Below are 20,849 nucleotides of genomic sequence, written 5' to 3'. Positions count from 1 at the left end.
ATTGTTCGAGGTTGTTTGGAAAATTATGGGACATCTATCTTTTTAAGCATCATAATTAAAATGAGGTGACGATCACAATTCTTTTGCTACTTGAACATATTTACATGGCATGTGATCATAAAACCGATCAAATAGGGAGAAATATTCAAAAAATTTGATAATGATATTTTTTTTTAAAAGTACAAGTACAAGATTACAAGTAATCAATTACAACAATGTAATGAAACTGCCCGCACAATCGACCGGACTTGAGCATTGGCCCGAGACTTGCTTATCTCGGGCAAAAAAACTACTTAAATTTACCTAAATAAATTAGAAAAATTACCCACAATCAGCGGAAATCGAACCTGAGACCAATTGGTCTCTGGACCTCACCCTTAGCAATTGGACTAAGGGCTCATTGGCTGATAATGATACTAAACTGATGAAAGAAGATATTATAATAATGTTTTTTTTTAAAAAAAAAATTATACATATTTGTTTTAATCGTATTTATACATCAATTATTATATCCATTTCTAAAGTGACTAAACTATCATGTAAAAACCAAACAATTACAACCCACTTAATCTTCTGGAATCCATTGTGTAGCAAAAAATCAACTTTTTTCAAGTTATATACATATATATCTTTTTACTACACTATCATATTTGTACTTTAATTCAACAACCAACAAAATTCTAACATGTTACAGAATTCTTTCAAACTTCATTATTCATGAACGTAAATTTCTTTTCACATCATGTCCAATTCATCTAAGCTCCAGAGGAAATAAATGTTTATTCATCTTTCAAGTGAAATATACCAATATAATTGGTACAAATGTTATCAAAAGAAATGAATTCATGGGTCATGAAATGTCAATTTACGTCAATTTAGGAGCCGATTTATTTCATCTTCTATTTTGGGAGCATAACACATCTTGTAAACAAATTGAAACATGTCTACGGAATTTAACTTTTCTCAGGAAAGAGCTAGAATTTTTTTTAGTCACAATCTCGCAATACATTAAATAAAAATCTAGCTCGTCGATAGAATTGTTGAGATCATTAATATGACTATATATATATAAGTGTTCCTTTAGTGTTATTCTAAAGGAAATTGGCAGCACAATCTAGTTCCCTTGGATCTTTTGTCAAGTCTTGGGCCAAATTTACTCAGATTTGGCCTACACTAATTACGTCATTTCGTATGTAATTGGGAAGAGGGTGACTGATTGTACTTCACTAATTCTTTGTAATTAGGATAAGGATGATGGAACGACTGATGGAATTCGCAAAGAAGGAATTGCATCAAAACCCTTTAGGGGGATTAGATCCCCTGCTGTGGGGTGCCAAACGGCCCCCACAGCACATTACTCTTTCTTTTTCTTTTTTTTTTTTTCTTTTTTTTTGGCCTTTTGTTATATATTTAATTATCTATATTTTTATTTACATTTTTGTGCTTTTTTTTTTTTGCTAAAATTTTTGGGTTTTTTTGTTTCCCTCTTTTGGCCTTTCTTTTTTTAATTATACATTTATTTTTAAAAAAAATATATGTCATTTTTTTATCTTGTCATTTTTTGTATCATTTTTAACACATTATGCTTGGAAAAAAAATAAGAAAAATTAAGTGTAATATTAAATATATAAACATTTAAAAATATCATCAAGTATATGTAAATTTAAAAAAAATAACAAATTAACCGATTTATTTTTTAAACAGGAAAAATAAAAATTATAAAATTAAAAATTTAATATGAAATTTTTATCATAATAAAACACATTATTCTTGATAAATTAAAAATAAAAAAATTAAGTATAATATTAAATATATAAATATTTAAAAAATATCGTAAATTATACTTAAAGTCTAATAAAAATAAAAAAATCCAAAATATAATTATTTATAATTTCTTTAATTAGGTTAACCAAATTTTTTTTTATGAAAACCAAAAAACAAAATTTTCTAAAATTAAAACCGAATTTCTGAATTAACCGAACTGAATTTTTGAATTCATTTGGTGGTTAATTCGGTTTAAACGAAATAATGCACCCTCCTAATTCTCTTGAAATCATAAATTTCAATAGAAGTGCATTATTATATAATATTGAAATATAAATATAAGTCTCCTAAAAAAATATAAATTATAAGATGAAAAAAATGATACAAAAAAATGGTAAGTTAAAAAAAAATGAATGTTTAAAAAAAATAAAATGTATAATTTAAAAAGGTCAAAATATATTACAAAAACCTCATAATTTTAGAGAAAATTAAACACAAAATTATTTTTTTAAAAAATTTAAAGAAATAAATATATTTAAAAAAAGCAAAAAAAAAATGAATATTGTGCTGTGGGGGTAAACGACCTGCTGTGGTCACCCCCCACAGCAGGGGATTCAGGTAAAATAAATGAACATGGTTGATTTTATAAGTGGATTTAATTAGCTTTCCCGCAAAATTAAGCAGATTCGAAGCCCTTATGGAGGGTTGAAATATTCTTGTTTGGTGAAGAGTCGCATTAATGTCAAGATTTCATACTCGGTTACGGAGAATTGATTCTCGGATACTACTTTCCTAACCACTGCTGACGAGTGAAAAAGTCTGGAGGTTTAGAAAGAATAACGTCAGATAACAACGCCATCTTTTTTTTTTTTAATACTTCAAATAAATACCACGGTTCCATAAAGTGCTTTTACATATCAGATCAGAAATCTATAAAATTAAGAATAATAACATTAAAAAAAAACTTGAATTCACGCCCAAAATTTTACTAATCCTAGAATTTAAAGGCCTATTAAACTCTTCTCCAATGTGAATTCCTTATCAAATTACAGATATTACATACCTTTGTGAGCAGCACCAATTGCTGCATAAGAAAACACAACAATTATTTCTCTCATTCAACCATCAACGGTAGTGGTGAGTGATGTACACATTGTTGCAGGTTAAACCCAATCCCGGAACAAAATTTTCAGTTTCTTTTCGTAAGAAAGACCCTCGTTCCCTTTATAGAGAATCTATCACTGTTATTGAGCTGCAGTAGAGATTTAAACCAATGGCACCAAGTTTCAGAACTGCAATCAGGGAGAAATACAATTCTAAGCAATATAACAGAGTCATTAATACCTTGTGTTTTAAGGAAGTAAACGCCTCTTCTGAAGAAATGTTGGAGAATGTAGAAGGTGAGTGTTCATCAATAAGTTTCTTGAGCTGCTTCAGTTTTAAGGACTGTTCGGGCACCTGCAGGAAATAAAGGCTGAGCAAAAGAAAAAAGAGCTAATTCAAAATTGACTCTGAAATATCAGGAGCAAGGACCTGCTGAAGAAGACGCCTACAGAGCTTTTTAATTTTTTGCTTCGACTCAACAACCATTTCGACCTCGGAATTTTCATCTAGTTTCCTTTTAACTGGAGAATCTACATTAGATGAATCTTCCACATCACTATCATCAAAATTTGTCTTTTTCCCCTGAAAGTAGCAGCCAGCAACTTTCTTTGCACGGTCCTTGATACCCAGTCCTTGTTTTCCAGATGTGGCTTTGTCCTGAAAACACACAGCTAGGCCGGTAAAATTGTATTCTATAGAAGAAAACTTCATAGTTAAAGAAGGATGTCATTATTACTAGCGTATAAAAAGTGAACTCAACAGAATACATGAACTGAATGCCACTAATCCAAACCTGTACAAGTTTGTATAGATTTTCTTGATCATCTTCGTTAAATGTAGTTCTCGTATCGAGATTTTCGTCACCACCAGTTAGGGGGGAGTTTCTTCTGCGCAATTCAGCACCAAGCAGACCTCCAGCAATGAATCCCAATTTGGTTCCCCACCATTCAGGGGAAACATCTTGAACTTTTCCTGCATGATGGTTAGTGACAATGTTTTAGTAAATTGTATGAGCAAATAAGCAAAAGCTGCATAATAATAACAAGAAAAAGGAGAAGAAAAAAAAAGATAGCATCAAGATCCTTCTCAGCTAGTAACCATATTCAGCAATAGAATCAGACACGGCGGTTCAAAAAAATATTCAGTCTGTGTTTATTGTTTAGAGAAAATAACATACTATAGTATTAAACAGTGGAGCACCAATGTCAATTCAGAAAACATGCTATTTATTAGCTATTAACACATTTCTTAGGACGGTTTCATCGTTAAACCTTTTTTTTAGGAAAAAAGCAGCAGCGACAAAACATAGGGACGGACCAATGTCAATTCAGAAAACATGCTATTTATTAGCTATTAACACATTTCTTAGAAGGTTTTCATCATTAATCATTAAATTAAAAAAGAAAAGACGCAGGAACAAAACACAAGGTCGGGCTTTGATGTTATCTGAGTGGATTAAGAACTTGCCTTCAACATCAGGCTCTGGCATGTGATTTTCCATTGGCTTCACTTCATCCAAGACATTGCAATTACTTTGGGTAGACTTTGCCCTGCTCACCTGAAGAATGATGCCATTAAGCTATACTGATGATAATGAATAGAAAAAGATACGCAATTGCTATCAGAATTCAGAGACCCATCTTGCCTCCACTGGAACTTCCAATAACTACCACAAAGAAACTTGCAAGTAAAATAGTTCGACATCAAAACATAAGGCTTAGTAATAAGAGATAATATATCCAAAAAGGTAACGAAGTAAAAAAAATAATGAAACAGACTTATCCTTGCTTTGGCAACAATCCACTTATCATTGCTTTGGCAACAATCCATTAAAACAAATTTACAGAGAATGCATCTCAAACAAAACTTACAAGAATTCCTTCAAGATCCTGTGAAGAATATCCATTAACAAGCTTTCCCTTCTCTCTTTTCTTATATCTGCACATGTTGAAAGTAGTATGACCATTGTTATACAAGCATGAGTAAGAAAAGCATCCGTTTTCAAAATACACTGACCTTCCTTGTGGCCGAGTAACCTTCGCGACCATCTCTTGATTGTTGTTAGAAGGGACAGGCTTTGAGAAAGATTTCACTTCATCCTTTTCATCCGCTGTCATACGAAGTAGAAAGTGAATATCTATATACCATAGCATGGACCTAAAATGCAATACAATTTTTTGTTCTTCCTTAAGTACCTTCATCCAAGTTGACATCAGCCGCTTGCTGAAAAATTATAAAACCACATATATGCAGTTAAAAGGAAATCATAATAGTGCAAAAAACCTTATCCAAAAAAACAAGATATTACCACTTTCAGTTTCTTGAGGATATTATCAAATTGAGTAGTGTCAAATGCCCAAGCATTTGGTTGTTCCGAGCCTATGCCTAAATAAGTAAAAAAAATGACAGTGGTATTAAAATCTCAATTCAAATCAATAAGTTAACATGCCTAGCACATATAATCAAAGTATTAAAACAAAGATGGCAACCTAAAGTATCTTGCTTGTTCTTCACTCGGACATAACCTTTGATCCCTTGCTTTTCTTTACCCAGCCCTTCTCCTTCTTCCCATCCCTGCACATGCATTTGAAGGATCAAACTAAAACATGTGTTCAGACATTATCTTTGAGACCTACAAATCCACACTGCATTGCAATTTAAGTTATCAAGAAAGAAGATCGTTTTCATCACAAATAAATAACAAATGCAAACTCAACTAAAAAGACAATTTTTCAAAATAGATGTTTTCACCAAATAGAACAGGTGTGTGAGTTGGAATGTAAAATCCACATCAGATAGAACTAAAAAAATTCCGATTTTCGGTGGCGCAAATTTCAGCACCGAGCCGATGCATAATGGCAGATGATATCCGTAGCATAACGTATACACAAGGTAAATATAAAGAATAATTCCAGCAAAATAAATTATACCATTTGTTTCATCAGGCGGAACGCGGCGGAGCTTCGATCAACCCCGACGTAGCGGAGAGGAACTTCCGGAGTCGCCATGATTTGACAATCTAAAGACAAGATAATCCCCAATCTCTCCTTCCCTCTCTGAAATCCCTTTCCTGCAACAACTGAAGGATCAGGAGAGGGAGAGGGAGAGGGAGAGGGAGATGATTTGCAAGCAGCATAGGGGTTTACTAGAAACCCTAAAACACTGCAATCTGATGGTGGAATTATACCTACGGTCACGATTTGGCTTTCCACCAGTTATCAACGGCTAATGATGGACTAATTTTTTCTTCAGAAAAAACCATAAACTCCATTATTATTATTTTTTCTTTAGTGACGTGGGACCCCTTGAAAAATAAACTCTTCGAGTGTATTTAAAATTCATTATAGTAGGTCATTTTTTTTTGAAAAAATAGTTGACCGATATTTAAAAAAACACCCTTTTAAATTAATTAATGGGATTAAATTCCAATATGTTTTTTTTTTTCAGTGCCAAATCCAAATGTGCATTATTTAAAAAAATAAAAAAATCCAAATACACATTTTGAGAGTGATCAAAGATACAAAGTAATTATCTATATTATGATACTTCAGCGCAAACTCAAAATTTGCGTATTTCGAGCATATAAATTGCAAAAAAAAAAAAATTTCTAAGAAATCAACCTAAGAACAATTGATCTTTGGACATCAGCCTCAACCATTAGGTGAATTGATTATTTTAATAATAATAACTTACAATTAATGTCATTTGCATGGGATGTGTGCGTATATATAATTTTTTGTGTTAATTTAATTTACCTTATAAGCATGGAGAAACTTTTGTGAAATCCTTGACATCACATTATGATTAGGGTTGGAATATCGCATTTACCGTATCGAAATATAACGTACATACCGTTAAAATTGACATATATACCTAAAATTTCGGTACAGTATTTTCGGTAAAAACGGTATGTAATTTATGTCATACCGGTATTTCGGTACCGAAATATCGATACAGTATCGATATGACGATATCTATTTTTTCAGTAGCGAAGTTTTCGGTACGATATGCGGTATCATTCAGTAAAGTTGGTATATCATACCGAACCGGTCCTAATTATGGTTGGATTTTGCTTATTAACTTTAATTAAAAAAATGTTTGGTTACAAAATATGGTTTTCAACTAAACTATTACAGATAGGATAAATAACTTATCATTTTTTTAATATATTATTTAGATGACAGAGGTAAATTATTTATTATTGAAAATGTAATCTTAAGCCTGTTACATTTAATTTATCATGGTTATTAATCAATCAAATTCTGAGAACAAAAAATCATTCTCTTGTGCTTCTTCTTCTTCTTCTTCAAGGGCATTTTGGACCACCTTCTTTGGTTTTCCAATTGTTGTAACATGGGCAACATTCTTTGTTTCCATAAGTTCCCGGCGGCACACACAGGCATATGTTGCAACATTTGTTGCAGAAAAACAAGCATGGCTTCTTATGTGAAGTCGCCGAGCATCGACGTTCGCATTCACTCCCGCATCCTAGAAAAATCGAAATTCAAACATGTGAACAAAGTTTGATATGAAAAGCATTTTTAAAGAATATTAATTCAAACAAGATTTTGTAACAATCTCACGATTTTGCGGGACTGGGCATGTGATTCCTCCATTTGCTGCCGAAGCAATAGGGGAGAATGGAAGTGTGTGTGTTGATTCAACTCCATAAGCCTAACCACGTCAAATATCATAAAAAAATATTGAATATATACATCATTAGCAAACAATAATATTGATATTGAAATGTGACGTTGAAGTTTAGTTTACTCACGTGAGAAATTCCAATTATTGATAAGGTGGAAACACAAATGATCAGAAGTAACATGAAATGAAAAGTTGAAGGGGAAGCCATTTTTCTCTTTCGATCTCCTTTATTTATTTTTTTTTGCCCCCTTCAACTTAATTGTGATTGTGTACGTAATTATGTTTTTAGTTTGAGGAGCAAATGCATGCTTATATTATATAGAGGAGAAAAGGTTGATTAGTCATTTAATGATATAATAAATGTTTGGTGATCATTTAGATTTATGAAATCCCAAATTTTATTTTGTGGACAGGAGACTTAAGTAAGCGGAATCATTTCGAATTATGATGATCGATTTTTACTTTTTATGCTTTAGTTGACTTTTTTTAAAAAAACAAAATAAAATTTTAACAAGTGTATAAAAATGTACTAATAAAAAATATTTACAAGTATATTGGGCATACTAAGGGAGTGTTTGCAATAGATTGTGCTTTTATAAAAGTGATAATTTATAAATTATAAAAAAGTTAAGAAAAATAAAAGTTGGTAGTGTTTGAAAACAAATGTAAAAATCTAAAAATCAAAGTTGGGTAGTGTTTGATAAATTAGTGATTCGAGTGATTTTAACAATGACCTTCTTATTAGAATCACTTTTGGAAAATCATAATCACCACAAGACTAGCTTTTGGATTTCTATTAAGTTAAATATAAGCTAACACATAATCTAGGTTTAAAAAACAAACAAAAATAATTTTTTTAAGCCAAAAGCTAACAATCACTTTTTTTTAGTGATTGCAAACACTCCCTAAATATGTTAAGGAAAAGTTGAGAATTGTTTCCTAAAATTTCTCAAACACTATTAAGATAAAATTACAAATAATTCAAGAACATGGAGCCTAAGGTTTCGTTTGGACATATACTTTAAAAACATTTTTAGTGCTTTATAAGTGAAAAAAAACTTAAAGTATGTGTTTGGATAAACGTTTGGTAAAATGTTTTTGAAAACTATTTTTTAAAAAGTGTTCTTCAAGTATAATTTTTGAAGAACATTTGAAAGGTATTTTTTGATGTTTTTAGCAAGGAACCATGAAAGACAAAGATGAAAAACATGACTTTTAAATGTTAAAATGTTTTTATAGAATAGTTGTTCAAACACATATTTATTCTTAAAACAACTTTAAAAACGTTTTAATTTTTTTTTAAAAAAAACATTTTTATAAAAACGTTTTATAAGTACATGTCAAACGGAACCTAAATTGCAAAGTAAAATAAACTAGACTTACTTCTTGTCATGTGTCAAAACTTAGCTAGGTTAGGTTCAATCTATCATTATTGTTTAATTTTTTTATCGAAATTTATAAAATAATATTACAACAACAATTTTGCGAGACAAATATTTTATTCGAATCATAAATAAAAAAATATTAATTTGGATAATATGCAATTTTTTTTCCCCAATATTTTATTGTAAACACGAACCACACAAGCACAAGCGGCGAAGGTGAGAATCGAAGAAAATGGCAATAGCCACTTCAATCTATTGCACCACTCAGCTCCAGTACAGCAGAGCCTTCCCGAAGCAACAATTTCCCGGAGCGTTTGTTACACGGAAAACGCTTCCCTGTCAAAATTCAACGCTTATATTCTCCCTGTTGCCGCCGGTTGCGGTGGCTGCATCTTCCAGCTCCGTCCAAGCCGAGCCGCGGTCCACGGCCGCCGCTCCGGCGAAGGTTTTACCTTTTCGCGTAGGCCACGGCTTCGATCTCCACCGCCTGGAGCCTGGGTATCCTCTCATCATCGGCGGTGTCAATATTCCTCACGATCGAGGCTGCGAAGCTCACTCCGATGGTTTGTATATATTTTCCGAAATTATGTGTAGTTTGAAAATACTACATTTAATTGCTTGATCTACTCTGTTTCAAAAGTTATCATTTGATAATATAGGTGATGTGTTGCTACATTGTGTTGTTGATGCAATATTGGGGGCATTGGGTCTTCCAGATATCGGGCAGATCTTTCCCGACACCGATCCCAAATGGAAAGGGGCAGCATCTTCTGTTTTCGTTGCGGAGGCTGTGAGTACTGTGCCTCTGATCCTTATATTAGTGGCAATATTTGGTCATGTGTTTTTGGAGATTAATGCAAAATGCTTTTGGCTCTTCTTTTTCAGATGAATAAAAGACCACAAATGTTTTGGTTGTGTAGAGTTTACAGGGCAAACAAAGATTAACTTTTGACAACTTAATTGTTTTTAGAGTATGCTACCTACATCACACTAATGTCAATTTGTTTAGAGTAGTGTTATCTATTAGTTAGTTGCCATTTTATCTTTTGCAAAAAACACCTTGCATTTAGTGACTTTCAAATTTATTCATGTGATCGTTTCATAAAATCGAGTGCCTCTCAGTATTTTTGCTATCATGAATCAAGAAATGACTTTACAGAGTGATTCAGTGTTACATTTCTGATTACAGATACCATATAAACTAGTCAGGTTTTGCTATCATGGATCAAGAAATGACTTTACCAAGTGATTCAGTGTTACATTTCTGATGAGGTTTTACTTGCAAAACCTGACTAGTTTATATGGTATCTGTAAATTTGAGGAAGCTGGTGGTTTTCAAATCTAACTATCCCTGTGAATTTTTGGTTCTTGCTAGGTTCGACTGATGCACGAGGCAGGTTATGAAATTGGTAACTTAGATGCCACTTTGATTCTGCAAAGGCCAAAAGTTAGTCCTCACAAGGAGGCTATCCGAGCCAATTTGTGCCATCTACTCGGATCGGATCCTTCTGTTACCAACCTCAAAGCAAAAACCCACGAGAAAGTTGATAGTCTCGGGGAAAATAGAAGCATTGCTGCGCACACAGTGGTTCTCCTTATGAGGAAATAATGTAACTAATCTTTTTCTATTTCTTGGATCGGTAGTGTATGAATTTTGTACCATTCAATATTTTCGAATGGTACATTTTACTAAGAGAAAAGAAGGAACGAATACGATTCGAGGAGCTCAAATAACACAAAGAAAATTAATTAAATGTCATTTGTTGGCCTAATGGTCAGGTCAAATCATCTATGCAGTCTACGAGCTGACTGAGGCACATTACGTGTGTTTATTATTTTTGCATATAAAAAAGAAATCAATGATAATTAATTAATATTATGATTTATTCGTTTTCTTTAACCTTTTCCACATGCTAATATTTGGTTTTGATAACCAAAATTTCAAATAATTGTTATGGTCAGAAAAAAAAAAAGAAAGCGTTCTCATTTATAAATGAAAACATTCGTAAAAGTTGGCCAAAGAAGTATGAAGTCTAATAGAGACGAAAGTCAGACGATGGACCAAAAGTTTGACTGCCCACATCAATTATTGACTTATTTCAATTTTATTTATTTCCGGAACAAATATTATTCATTACGAATTTAATTTTGTAATTAATTATATTTTTGAAGATTGACTTTTCAACTCAAATGCGCATGTTCCCAGCAGACACTGGTCATACAAGAAGAAAGTACAGATGGCTAAGTTGGAAAAAAAACATTTTAACGCGGAAACAATTAAAATTTATGGAAAAACTACACAAAAAAATTAATTTTTTTTAAAGAGAAATTAAATACCGATTAAATGTTATACAATAAAATTTTGAGAGGCATTAATTGGCCACCGTCATTGGACAATTGATAGAGGTCGCTGCTCTATAATTGTTGAAAACATTTGTCACATTTTATTTCTTCATTTAGCCATAACATATAACCGGCCTACCATTTTTATGTGTTCAAATACAGTCACAAAATAATTATATCTTTGTTGCATTATATGCTGTAATTGTTAAATTCTAATTCGGTTACTTAACACATGCATTTACAAAAAACAAAAAACAAAAAAAATTTATTAAATGTACGTGGTACTATTTTTCAAAATTCAAAATTTATTTTGACTTGAGTTCAAATTAATCCAAAGCTTAGCCTTCATTTTATATTATAAAATGATGAAAACATGGTTTATGACTAAAAAGTAAAATCAAATTAGCCGCCTAAAAATGTTTCCAGTTTAGGCATCTAGTTTTCATTTAAGTAAGATTTGAATTTTGTTACTGTGTTCTTCGTAGGAAGCTTCCCATCAAAGAACAAATACTTACTTTAAATATGCAACCCATTCCACATCCTCAAAAACATCTTACTCAAACAACTCACTCACAAGCAGAGCAAATCCATTCATTCATTCATTCTTTATTTATTTCATTCGTTAATTATTTCATTTGTACAACTTTCCCCAACTTAATTTGCATTATTTGAAGCTTTTGAAAAACTGAAAATAATGGAGAACAAAAATCAAGAACAACTTTTGTCCAAGATCGCAACCAATGACGGACATGGCGAAAACTCGTCGTATTTCGACGGTTGGAAGGCATATGACATGAATCCTTATCATCCCAACGAGAACCAAAATGGGGTTATTCAAATGGGATTAGCAGAAAACCAGGTATTGTTTTTTTTTTTTTTATAAATAAAAGTGAATATCACTCTTTCTGCATTATATATTTTCTAGAATATTATATTATATCTTAGTATATTTTTAATTAATATAATTTCTTTGTTCTTTTTCTTGCAGCTTTCATTTGATTTGATCCAAGAATGGGTTAAGAACAACCCAAGGGCCTCAATTTGCACTGCAGAAGGTGCAGATGACTTTAAGGATATTGCAATATTTCAAGATTATCATGGCTTACCACAATTCAGAAATGTACGTAACACACTATCAAGCTCTTTGATATTTGATTTTTTGATTGATAGATGTATTATCACTAAATTCTTGGAATATTACATTATAAATATTTTAGGCTGTGGCAAGATTCATGGAGAAAGTGAGGGGAAATCGAGTCCGATTCGATCCGGATCGTATCGTGATGAGTGGAGGTGCAACAGGAGCTCAAGAAACATTGGCTTTCTGCTTGGCTGATCCTGGTGATGCATTCTTGGTCCCGACACCTTACTATCCAGGGTACGAATTTTGGCTATCAAAAATTGCAATAAAAAAATCAGCAATAACAGAACATAGTATATATATCGATCCACATTAATTATTCTACTCTTAACAAATTCATCACCACCATGCAGAAATGATCGAGATCTAACATGGAGAACACGAATGCAACTAGTTCCTGTCATCTGCAACAGCTCCAACAATTTCAAGATCACCCGAACCGCATTAGAAACCGCGTACCAAAAAGCTCAAGAATCGAACATCAAGATAAAGGGTTTACTTCTAAACAATCCATCAAACCCTCTAGGCACAGTACTGGACAGAGAAACCTTAACAGACTCGTTGAACTTCACCAAGGAGAAGAAAATACACTTGATTTGCGACGAAATTTACTCGGCAACAGTCTTCAGCCAGCCTGGTTTCATCAGCATAGCCGAGATTGTCCAAGAAAACAGAGCAAGCTGCAACCTGGATCTTGTCCACATTGTCTATAGTTTGTCCAAGGATCTCGGTTTCCCTGGATTCAGAGTCGGTATCATATACTCATACAACGATAAGGTCACAGAATGCGCGAGAAAAATGTCGAGTTTCGGGCTTGTTTCTACTCAGACACAGCACCTAATAGCTTCCATGCTGTCGGATGACGCTTTCGTGGACAGATTCCTCGAAGAAAGCTCGAAAAGATTAGGCACGAGGCACGGTTTGCTATGCGGGAAACTAGCTAAAGTTGGGATCAGAAGCTTGAAAGGGAATTCGGGGCTTTTTTGCTGGATGGACTTGAGAAGGCTGCTGAAAGAAGAGACGTTCGAGGCAGAGATGGAGCTGTGGAGAGTGATAATCAATGAAGTTAAGATCAACGTTTCGCCCGGTGCATCGTTCCATTGCTCTGAGCCGGGATGGTTTCGAGTTTGTTATGCAAACATGGATGATGAAACCATGATGGTTGCTATGAATAGAATACTCAAGTTTGTGATGCAAACAAAGGGTATGGAGGCGAAGAATACAAGGAAACAATGTTGGGGAAGTAAGCTTGAAATCAGCTTATCTTCAAAGAGATTGGATGAATTTTTCATGGCGCCACACAAGATGTCTCCTCACTCGCCTATGCCTTCGCCCCTCGTTCGCGCCAGGACATGATCAGCAGCTTGAATTTTTTCTGTCTTGTGAATAAAACATGGCGAATCGATATCTAATTAGACTTAGTTCAGTTGATAATATTGCAACTCAAAGTGTAAAAAAAGAGCAGAAATAATATGGCTCGGTAACTTAGAAAATGGGATTCAGCTCTGTGCTGGACACGAATTACTATAGTTGTATTAATGTAATATTATGATTGCAGAGTTTTTTAGCAGCAAATTTCCTTTTATCTAACATTTTGATTTCTTTCGAATGGAGAAGTTAACTGATTCAGTATTTGACACATGAAAATGATCAATGTTAATTCATTATACGAATCCAAATAAATCAAAGGTAAGATAAATCAAAGTTATATATTAATATAAGCATGGACGGATCCATTAATTAAAGTTGGGGTGCGCTTGAATTTAATCAATAAATTATATATTTTCTTTAGGATTTTGATTCTCTATGTTAAATTTCAATTTTAGTTTGCTATCTTTGTTTTTTTTTTTGACAACTTTAATCTTTCCTCCAACTTGGCTCTGACATGGAAACAATGCAGTACTTGTATAACACTGGGGTGTATAGTGTCACATTAGCACTTCCAATAAAAAAAGAATAGAATTATCAAAAAAATTGCATGAATAAAACTGAAATTTGATTACATAGAGAATCAAAATTATAAAATGACAAATTTATAGGACCAAAATGCAATTTTCCTTCCAAAAATGAAGTTGTGCGCTAAAATTAAGAAGATGAGCTAGGCTTCCGGTGTTAAATGTAAGTTTTATGGATTAAATAAAATAATTTATATATATATATATATATATAATAAAAATAATTTAGAGTAACCCACAACTTAAGACTAGCCTGAGCTAGATTCTTTGTTGAATATAAGTTCAGTTCGCCCTTGAAACATACTACTGCTCCGGATCCAAGCGTTGGCTAGGTAAAACATCCTGGAGCAAGAGAGGCTAACTTGCTCAACCGCCCTCATACTGAGAATATAAACTAATAATGGATGGAATCAAAAATCAAAAATCAAAAACCAACTACATAAGTAAATAAAGCAGCAACCAAACCGGCTGCTGAATTGAAAATCTATTAATAATAATTGATTTTATAAAATTAATAAGTAAGAATAATAAATGATGCAACTTGTATTTATTATATATATTATATATATAAATATATATAATATTTACGTGCATGTCACACGTCACTAGGACCATGACGTGTAATTTTTTTTTTTATGAACACGAATTATTTTCGTTTTTAAATCCACATTTGAAACCAAATTAATTAATTACTTTTTGGAAAAAAAATTGAAATAGACAAATCATTAGACAACATAAACGTACGTAGCCTAATAAATTATTGCATTCTATTTTTTTTTCAAATTACAACAAGAGAACGAGGACTCAATCGAATCTCCACTAATTAGTGGCGGACAGGTGAGATCAATTGGATTACAAGCTTCGATCCGATTATAATTCCTTATATACACAAATTACACAATTTAGTTTTACTCTTGATAGGTTACACTTGAAAATTCAATTGGGTCTGAGCCCAATCATGAAGGTCCACTCCAAATATTTTTGAGGCCCAAGCTTATTTAAATATTATATATATTTAATTCAAGCAGACCCTGAATTCTACAAAAGCCCATAAGAGGCTCAAGCCCGTGAAACTCTCCGAATATCTATAAATAGCTCAAGTCACCTCATTATTAAGGTACACACTTTCTTTAGCACTATAACGCTGACTCTCGATTATTATTCCTTGAGTAATAACTGACTTGAGCGTCGGATTGTCTTCGCCGAGAACCCTCCCGGCTCCTCTGACTTTATTTTGTGACGTAGGAACAACCCATTGAAGATCTTCCAAGGGAACGTGCAAGGATTTATTCATACTCCGGACTTTGCGGAAGCAACGTATCGAGTACAAGTGATTTTTGGCTACATCAGCTTAACTGACTTGAGCGTCGGAGTGTCTTATCCGGGAACCCTCCCGGCTCCTCTAACTTTATTTTGTGACGTAGGAACGACCCACTGAAGATCTCCCAAGGGAACGTGCAAGGATTTATTCATACTCCGGACTTTGCGAAAGCAACGTATCGAGTACAAGTGATTTTTGGCTACATCAGCTTGGCGCCGTCCATGGGAACCCGTTCACTACGTCATTGAGAACACATATTACTTCAAAAATGTCTCAAGGAAATAATAACAATGGAAACGCACCGCCGAGTATTACTCTCACCCGTGAAGACTTGACTGCGCTAATGGAAAACACAGCAGCACTCGCAGCAAAAGATGCAGTTGCTCAGTACCTAGAAACCCGCAAGCGCAAAAGCAGCAAGAATAAGGCTCAGACTGAAGGCTCGTCATCTCTTGACCCTAATAACGGAGACCCAAATAAAGATAAGTCTAAAGTGAATGATAAAGTTCAAGGGGGGACCAAGAAAAATACTACTCAGAAAGACGGTGAAGCAAGTGTTCACACAGTTCATGACACTTCTGGCGAAAATAAGATCACTAATCCAGCTCGAAAGGATGGATCTCGCACACATGTAACTGGAGAGAATATGTCCGCAATTTTGCCGTCACGTCGAAGCCCCTTCACTGATGACATATTATCTGAAGCATTACAAAAGGAAGTCAAAATCCCCAGCTTACCTGAGTTCGATGGAACGAGTGACCCCCAAGACCATATTGACAAATTCTACGCGAAAGCGGATTTGTATGATATCACAGATGCTGCATACTGTAAAATTTTCCGAACAACATTATTAGGAAGAGCACTCACATGGTTCAATAAGTTACCCTCTGGATCTATTGCCAATTTGGAGCAACTTACTGACTGCTTCATCCAGCAATTCTCAATTAACAAAAAATACCCAAAAACAGCAGCATATTTGTTCACAGTCATTCAAAAAGAAGGAGAATGTTTGAGGAACTATGTTCGGCGATTTACTCATGCGGTGCACGAAGTCTTACACGTGAACCATGATTTGTTAGCTGGAATAATGCAACAAAACTTGCGCCATCGGAAGTTCAAAGAATCAATAGCGGGAAGGCCGCCCAAAAACTTAGAGGAATTATTGGAAAGAGCTGAGAAATACATACGGGTTGAAGAATCTATAGAGCCACACTACTTGAATAAAAGAAAGAGAGAAGAAGATAAATCAGATATTAGAAAGCGATACGAGAAGCGAACAGCACAGAGCCCCCGCCTCCAAAATACACCCCTCAATGCACGTCTGACCGATATACTGGTAGTGGCTGAAAAACAAGGGTTGTTGCGTCCCCCTCGCCCAATGCAAAATAACCCAAAGCGCCAGCGTTCGGACAAGTACTGCCATTTTCATAAAGATAAAGGTCATACTACAGAAGATTGCTTCAGTTTGCGAGCAGAAATTGAAAAACTCATAAAACGCGGGCGTTTGGAAAATTTTGTGGACAAATCCCGCGGTGAAAAGCGAGATGACAGACGTCGGGACGAACAACCAAAACGTGACTATCAAAAGCGCCATGATGAAACTGGGAAACAGCATGAACGAGTTGATGAAAATTTGCCCTCGGGAGGGGTAATCGCCGTAATCACTGGGTGGGCCTGCTTGTGGCGACTCAAATAATGCAAGAAAAGCCCTTCTACGGGCAGCAAAAGGAACCAACAATTTAGGGACAATTCCTAAATATATCCCTGTATCTTTTCCATTTTCCGTATTATATCCCTTTCACTTTTCATGTTCCAAATATATCCCTGATTCATTAAATAGTTTCTTGAATTTGTCCTTAAAACTAAATAATTCCCATTCTACCCTTTATTTCCCTATTTAAAATTTAAAGGCTTAATCCCATCATGCTTTTGTCAGTAAATTAAAGCAGAATACCTCTTTGACCACACTGTTGCCGGGTTATGTCCACCGGGTTTTACAGGTTGTTCCTCACAACCAAACCACGCGATCGCAACCGATGGTTCCTGACACAGAATCCTTCAGCAGCAGCTAGCACAACCCTATTTCGTTTCCTACCTTAGGGCGTATAGTAAAAGCTTAATTTTTTTAAATAAAATAACATGATAGAGAAGAGCTTTGGAAATTTATTCAGACAACATATTATTACATAAATCAACCTCCTTTGAAGAGGAGGAGATAACTTGTTTAGCTACTCATAGTAGCCTTGTTCTTGAAATACATAAAAGTAAAACTTAATACAATAGAAAGAGAAATATTACAATGTTTTATTTGTAAGAAAACTGAAAGAAATGATCGATATTTTCAGCTTCCTTAAAATCCTGTATTTATAGCCGAAGTTCCACTCGTTTCACCGAGAAACTTCAGGAAATCTTACAGTTGTTTTGAATTTTTTATGCCATTATTGATGACATCTTTTGCTAGTGGGAGTCACATGCCCGATGACATCTTTTACTAGTGGAGGAGTCACATGCTTGACTTTTTCTTTTGGATTTATTCTCCTCACATGCCTTCTTTATTGTTGTCGGGGCATCTTTTGCTTTTGCAGTGGGCCCCTGGGAAAACGTGGTTTTGGTGGTCCCTGTCCACCTTTGCTTGTCTCGAAAAAATCTTTTCGATCCGTTCGGGGTTTGAAGGTTTTTCCGAATTATGGCTCCTTCTGGTTTGGACATTCTGGGCAGATATTCTTTGACCATTTTCCGATATGAGCCATGTTACAAAATTTTCGGCGAGTTTCTTTACTCCCTGGCAGCTTGTTGTTCCACAAAAAGTTCCTCTTCTTTTCGAAGAGTTCTTCCGCAAAAGCCGTAGTTTTTCCTGTCATTGTGTTTAACAGGAATGATCCGTTCACAGAATTTTGATAAAATTTGAATGGAAATTTGACCTTATCCATCTCGGTGAGACAAACCCAAATACCCCATGCCCTTCTGGTTGAAATTTCATTTTCTCCAAAGGTGGACACCAATGGTATTTCTTCAGATATAGGATCCTTGATAAATCTTTGATTATTCATGTCAGGTCTCCTTAGCTTGATGAAATGAAAGGGCTCGTGTGATCCTTTCCCTGTTGGTTCTGGAGCAGCACTAAAGAAGTATAACTCGAGCCCATCTCCTTTGGACAAATGATCATTATTTGCCCATTTTTCTTGGACTGCTTCCTGAATCCATTTTGGTAGTTGTGATATTTCTTGAAAGCCTGGTGAAATTGTATAAACTGAGGCTAGATCCCCAAATTCATACCATAGCTTTACATCCTTAGGATTGACATTGTTTTTTAGCCAAACCCTTGGATATATTCCTGCAACATCAACCCTGCAAGTGATCAGGTTGATTTCACTTCTTGTACTTAATTTCTCCCATCTTTGTTGATAAACCTGAAATGGAGAAATTACAGCTGGGTTAGTATCAATCTTAGATTTGCCCTTGTCAGTGTGGGGCCTATGATTGATCTCTTCCTCTTTTACCCCAGAGGCGGAGAGTTGACTTGATGAGTTATCCTCATCAATTGTTGCTTTATCTAGATCATCAAAAGCTGATGATAGATTAGCGCTTGTTTCTTGAGTATTAGAATCCTCAACATATTGTTTTACAACCGGTGGCTGTATTTTTTGTTTTTGAGAAACCTGTGGTTTTTCTATGGCACGCATAATAGGCCCTTGAATAGCAGCCCATAGTTGAGTTTGAGCTTGCATACATCCTGTGATTCGATTGGATACTTTGATCCGATCAGCTTGTTGTAACCTGCCCGCCATATCGGCACTTATGACAAGCTGGTTGAACTCGGTTTGAAGCAACCCAAGGTGTTCCCTGAGATGCCTCTACATTTTCATGATGGAATCAACGTCACTGCCTTCCATCTCTTGTTAAGAAATCTGCAAGAATATTTTCATGAGATTTAATAATAACAATATCAAAAATATAATTTTGACATAAAGCTTGTCATCTTAATAACCTAGCCTTCTCAGGTTTAGATTCAATCATATTCCTTAGGAAGACTTTTACCTGAGTGTTATCAACCTTCAAAGTGAATTTTTTAGCAAGTAAAAATAATGGCCATTTTTCGAAAGCCCTTTTAACTGCATAAAATTTCTTTTCGTTGATATGCCATCTGATAGCCTCAGATTCTGAAAAAAAATCGCTACAGTATCTGCAAGGTATTTCTCCATCCGGAGTGATCTTAGTAAGAACTGCTGCCCACCATTCGTCACTGGCGTCTGTAAATAACACCAAATCATCTTCATCCACGGGTATAGCCATTTTTGGGAGATTATTACATATCTCCTTTAATTGGTTCACCCCTTTAGTATGTTCATCGGTCCATATAAACCTTGCATCCTTTTTTAACAAAGGACTAAACACCTTTCTATAGATTGCCAGATTGTTTATGAACATCCTTGCAAAATTAACTACTCCTAGAAAACTTTGGAGTTGTTTTACATCTTTGAGTTTATCTGGAAAATTCTTTACCTTTTCCACAATATGAGGTTGTAGAATTATTCCAGTTTCATCAATCTCAATTCCAAGGAATACAATTTTCCTTTTTGCTATGACTGCTTTTTTTTTCAGATAAAACCAGTCCTTCTTGTGTACAAATTTTAGAGAAAATCTCTAAATGTTTAATATGTTTATCTATGTTTTTTGATGCTATAAGAATATCATCAATATAAACAAACATGAAATTGAAATTGTAAGGCCCGGGAGTATTTAATTTTAATCCGAGAATATTTAATTTGGGAATATTTAGAGTTTAGAATTAAATTCTAATATTCTTAAATGAATAAGGATTGAAATTGAATTAAATCGTTTTTCCGGGGACTGAATTGCAAATAGCCAAAAGTTCAGGGACTAAACTGCAATTTGGCTATATTTATCTTAATTCCCACTTGTAATATCTGAATTCAACGTGTAAACATCAGAAAGAGAAGGAGAAGAACAAAGTCCAACCCTTCAAAACGCCATTTTCAGATTTTCGGTCTTTTAAAGCTTCGATTTTGCGTGTTCCGGTCATCAGAAATTCCAGATAAATATATATCTGCGATCACCGCTCTGAGACCTTCATTTTGGTATAATTTTTATTGAGCTTTCTTATACTTTATTTTTAAGTGGTAGATGGGTTGTTATTCTTTTTGATTCTATATGTGCTTCAGCTAGTA

The 20,849-nt window shown here is 34.2% G+C and overlaps 3 protein-coding genes across 4 annotated transcripts; 2 read left to right on the top strand and 1 right to left on the bottom strand.

Moving 5' to 3' along the window:
• Positions 1-2,606: 2,606 nt before the first annotated feature.
• On the bottom strand, positions 2,607-6,009 carry LOC140872779 (G-patch domain-containing protein 1-like). The gene is made up of 11 exons (XM_073275661.1): positions 5,799-6,009; positions 5,358-5,442; positions 5,177-5,253; positions 5,064-5,091; positions 4,885-4,978; positions 4,740-4,806; positions 4,336-4,426; positions 3,662-3,840; positions 3,298-3,525; positions 3,109-3,222; positions 2,607-3,016 (listed from the first exon to the last, which is right to left on the bottom strand). The coding sequence occupies exons 1-11, from the start codon at positions 5,874-5,876 to the stop codon at positions 2,954-2,956; spliced, it is 1,104 nt and encodes a 367-aa protein (XP_073131762.1). The 5' UTR covers positions 5,877-6,009; the 3' UTR covers positions 2,607-2,953.
• Positions 6,010-9,100: 3,091 nt separating this feature from the next.
• Positions 9,101-10,613, top strand: LOC140872795 (2-C-methyl-D-erythritol 2,4-cyclodiphosphate synthase, chloroplastic-like). Of its 2 annotated transcripts, XM_073275681.1 has the most exons (4): positions 9,101-9,463; positions 9,560-9,690; positions 10,090-10,172; positions 10,276-10,409. In XM_073275681.1, exons 1-3 carry the CDS (start codon positions 9,133-9,135, stop codon positions 10,147-10,149), a joined length of 522 nt encoding a protein of 173 aa, XP_073131782.1. In that variant the 5' UTR covers positions 9,101-9,132; the 3' UTR covers positions 10,150-10,172; positions 10,276-10,409. The 2 variants fall into 2 exon arrangements, with proteins under 2 accessions (XP_073131782.1, XP_073131781.1); XM_073275680.1 differs by lacking the exon at positions 10,090-10,172 and having other exon boundaries at positions 10,276-10,613.
• A 1,202-nt stretch (positions 10,614-11,815) lies between these two features.
• LOC140872744 (1-aminocyclopropane-1-carboxylate synthase-like) lies at positions 11,816-13,969 on the top strand. Its single transcript, XM_073275628.1, has 4 exons — positions 11,816-12,102; positions 12,232-12,363; positions 12,461-12,621; positions 12,738-13,969. The coding sequence occupies exons 1-4, from the start codon at positions 11,938-11,940 to the stop codon at positions 13,738-13,740; spliced, it is 1,461 nt and encodes a 486-aa protein (XP_073131729.1). The 5' UTR covers positions 11,816-11,937; the 3' UTR covers positions 13,741-13,969.
• Positions 13,970-20,849: the final 6,880 nt, after the last annotated feature.

This window comes from Henckelia pumila, unplaced genomic scaffold (genome assembly GCF_033568475.1).
Source record: "Henckelia pumila isolate YLH828 unplaced genomic scaffold, ASM3356847v2 CTG_477:::fragment_1, whole genome shotgun sequence".
NCBI lineage: Eukaryota > Viridiplantae > Streptophyta > Magnoliopsida > Lamiales > Gesneriaceae > Henckelia > Henckelia pumila.
The sequence above is the reverse complement of the archived record's forward strand: the minus strand, read 5'-3'. Positions and strand labels throughout refer to the sequence as shown.

Bases quoted from the DNA above. Each gene is read 5' to 3' on its own strand.
- LOC140872779 (XM_073275661.1), bottom strand. From the start codon at position 5,876: ATGGCGACTCCGGAAGTTCCTCTCCGCTACGTCGGGGTTGATCGAAGC. The intron at 5,443-5,798 runs GTATAATTTATT...ATGCATGTGCAG, and splicing joins TCCGCCTGATGAAACAAATG to GGATGGGAAGAAGGAGAAGG. The intron at 3,223-3,297 runs GTCCTTGCTCCT...TATTTCCTGCAG, and splicing joins GTAGGCGTCTTCTTCAGCAG to GTGCCCGAACAGTCCTTAAA.
- LOC140872795 (XM_073275680.1), top strand. From the start codon at position 9,133: ATGGCAATAGCCACTTCAATCTATTGCACCACTCAGCTCCAGTACAGC. The intron at 9,464-9,559 runs GTTTGTATATAT...TTGATAATATAG, and splicing joins CTGCGAAGCTCACTCCGATG to GTGATGTGTTGCTACATTGT. The intron at 9,691-10,275 runs GTGAGTACTGTG...GGTTCTTGCTAG, and splicing joins CTGTTTTCGTTGCGGAGGCT to GTTCGACTGATGCACGAGGC.
- LOC140872744 (XM_073275628.1), top strand. From the start codon at position 11,938: ATGGAGAACAAAAATCAAGAACAACTTTTGTCCAAGATCGCAACCAAT. The intron at 12,103-12,231 runs GTATTGTTTTTT...TTTTTCTTGCAG, and splicing joins TGGGATTAGCAGAAAACCAG to CTTTCATTTGATTTGATCCA. The intron at 12,622-12,737 runs GTACGAATTTTG...ACCACCATGCAG, and splicing joins CCGACACCTTACTATCCAGG to AAATGATCGAGATCTAACAT.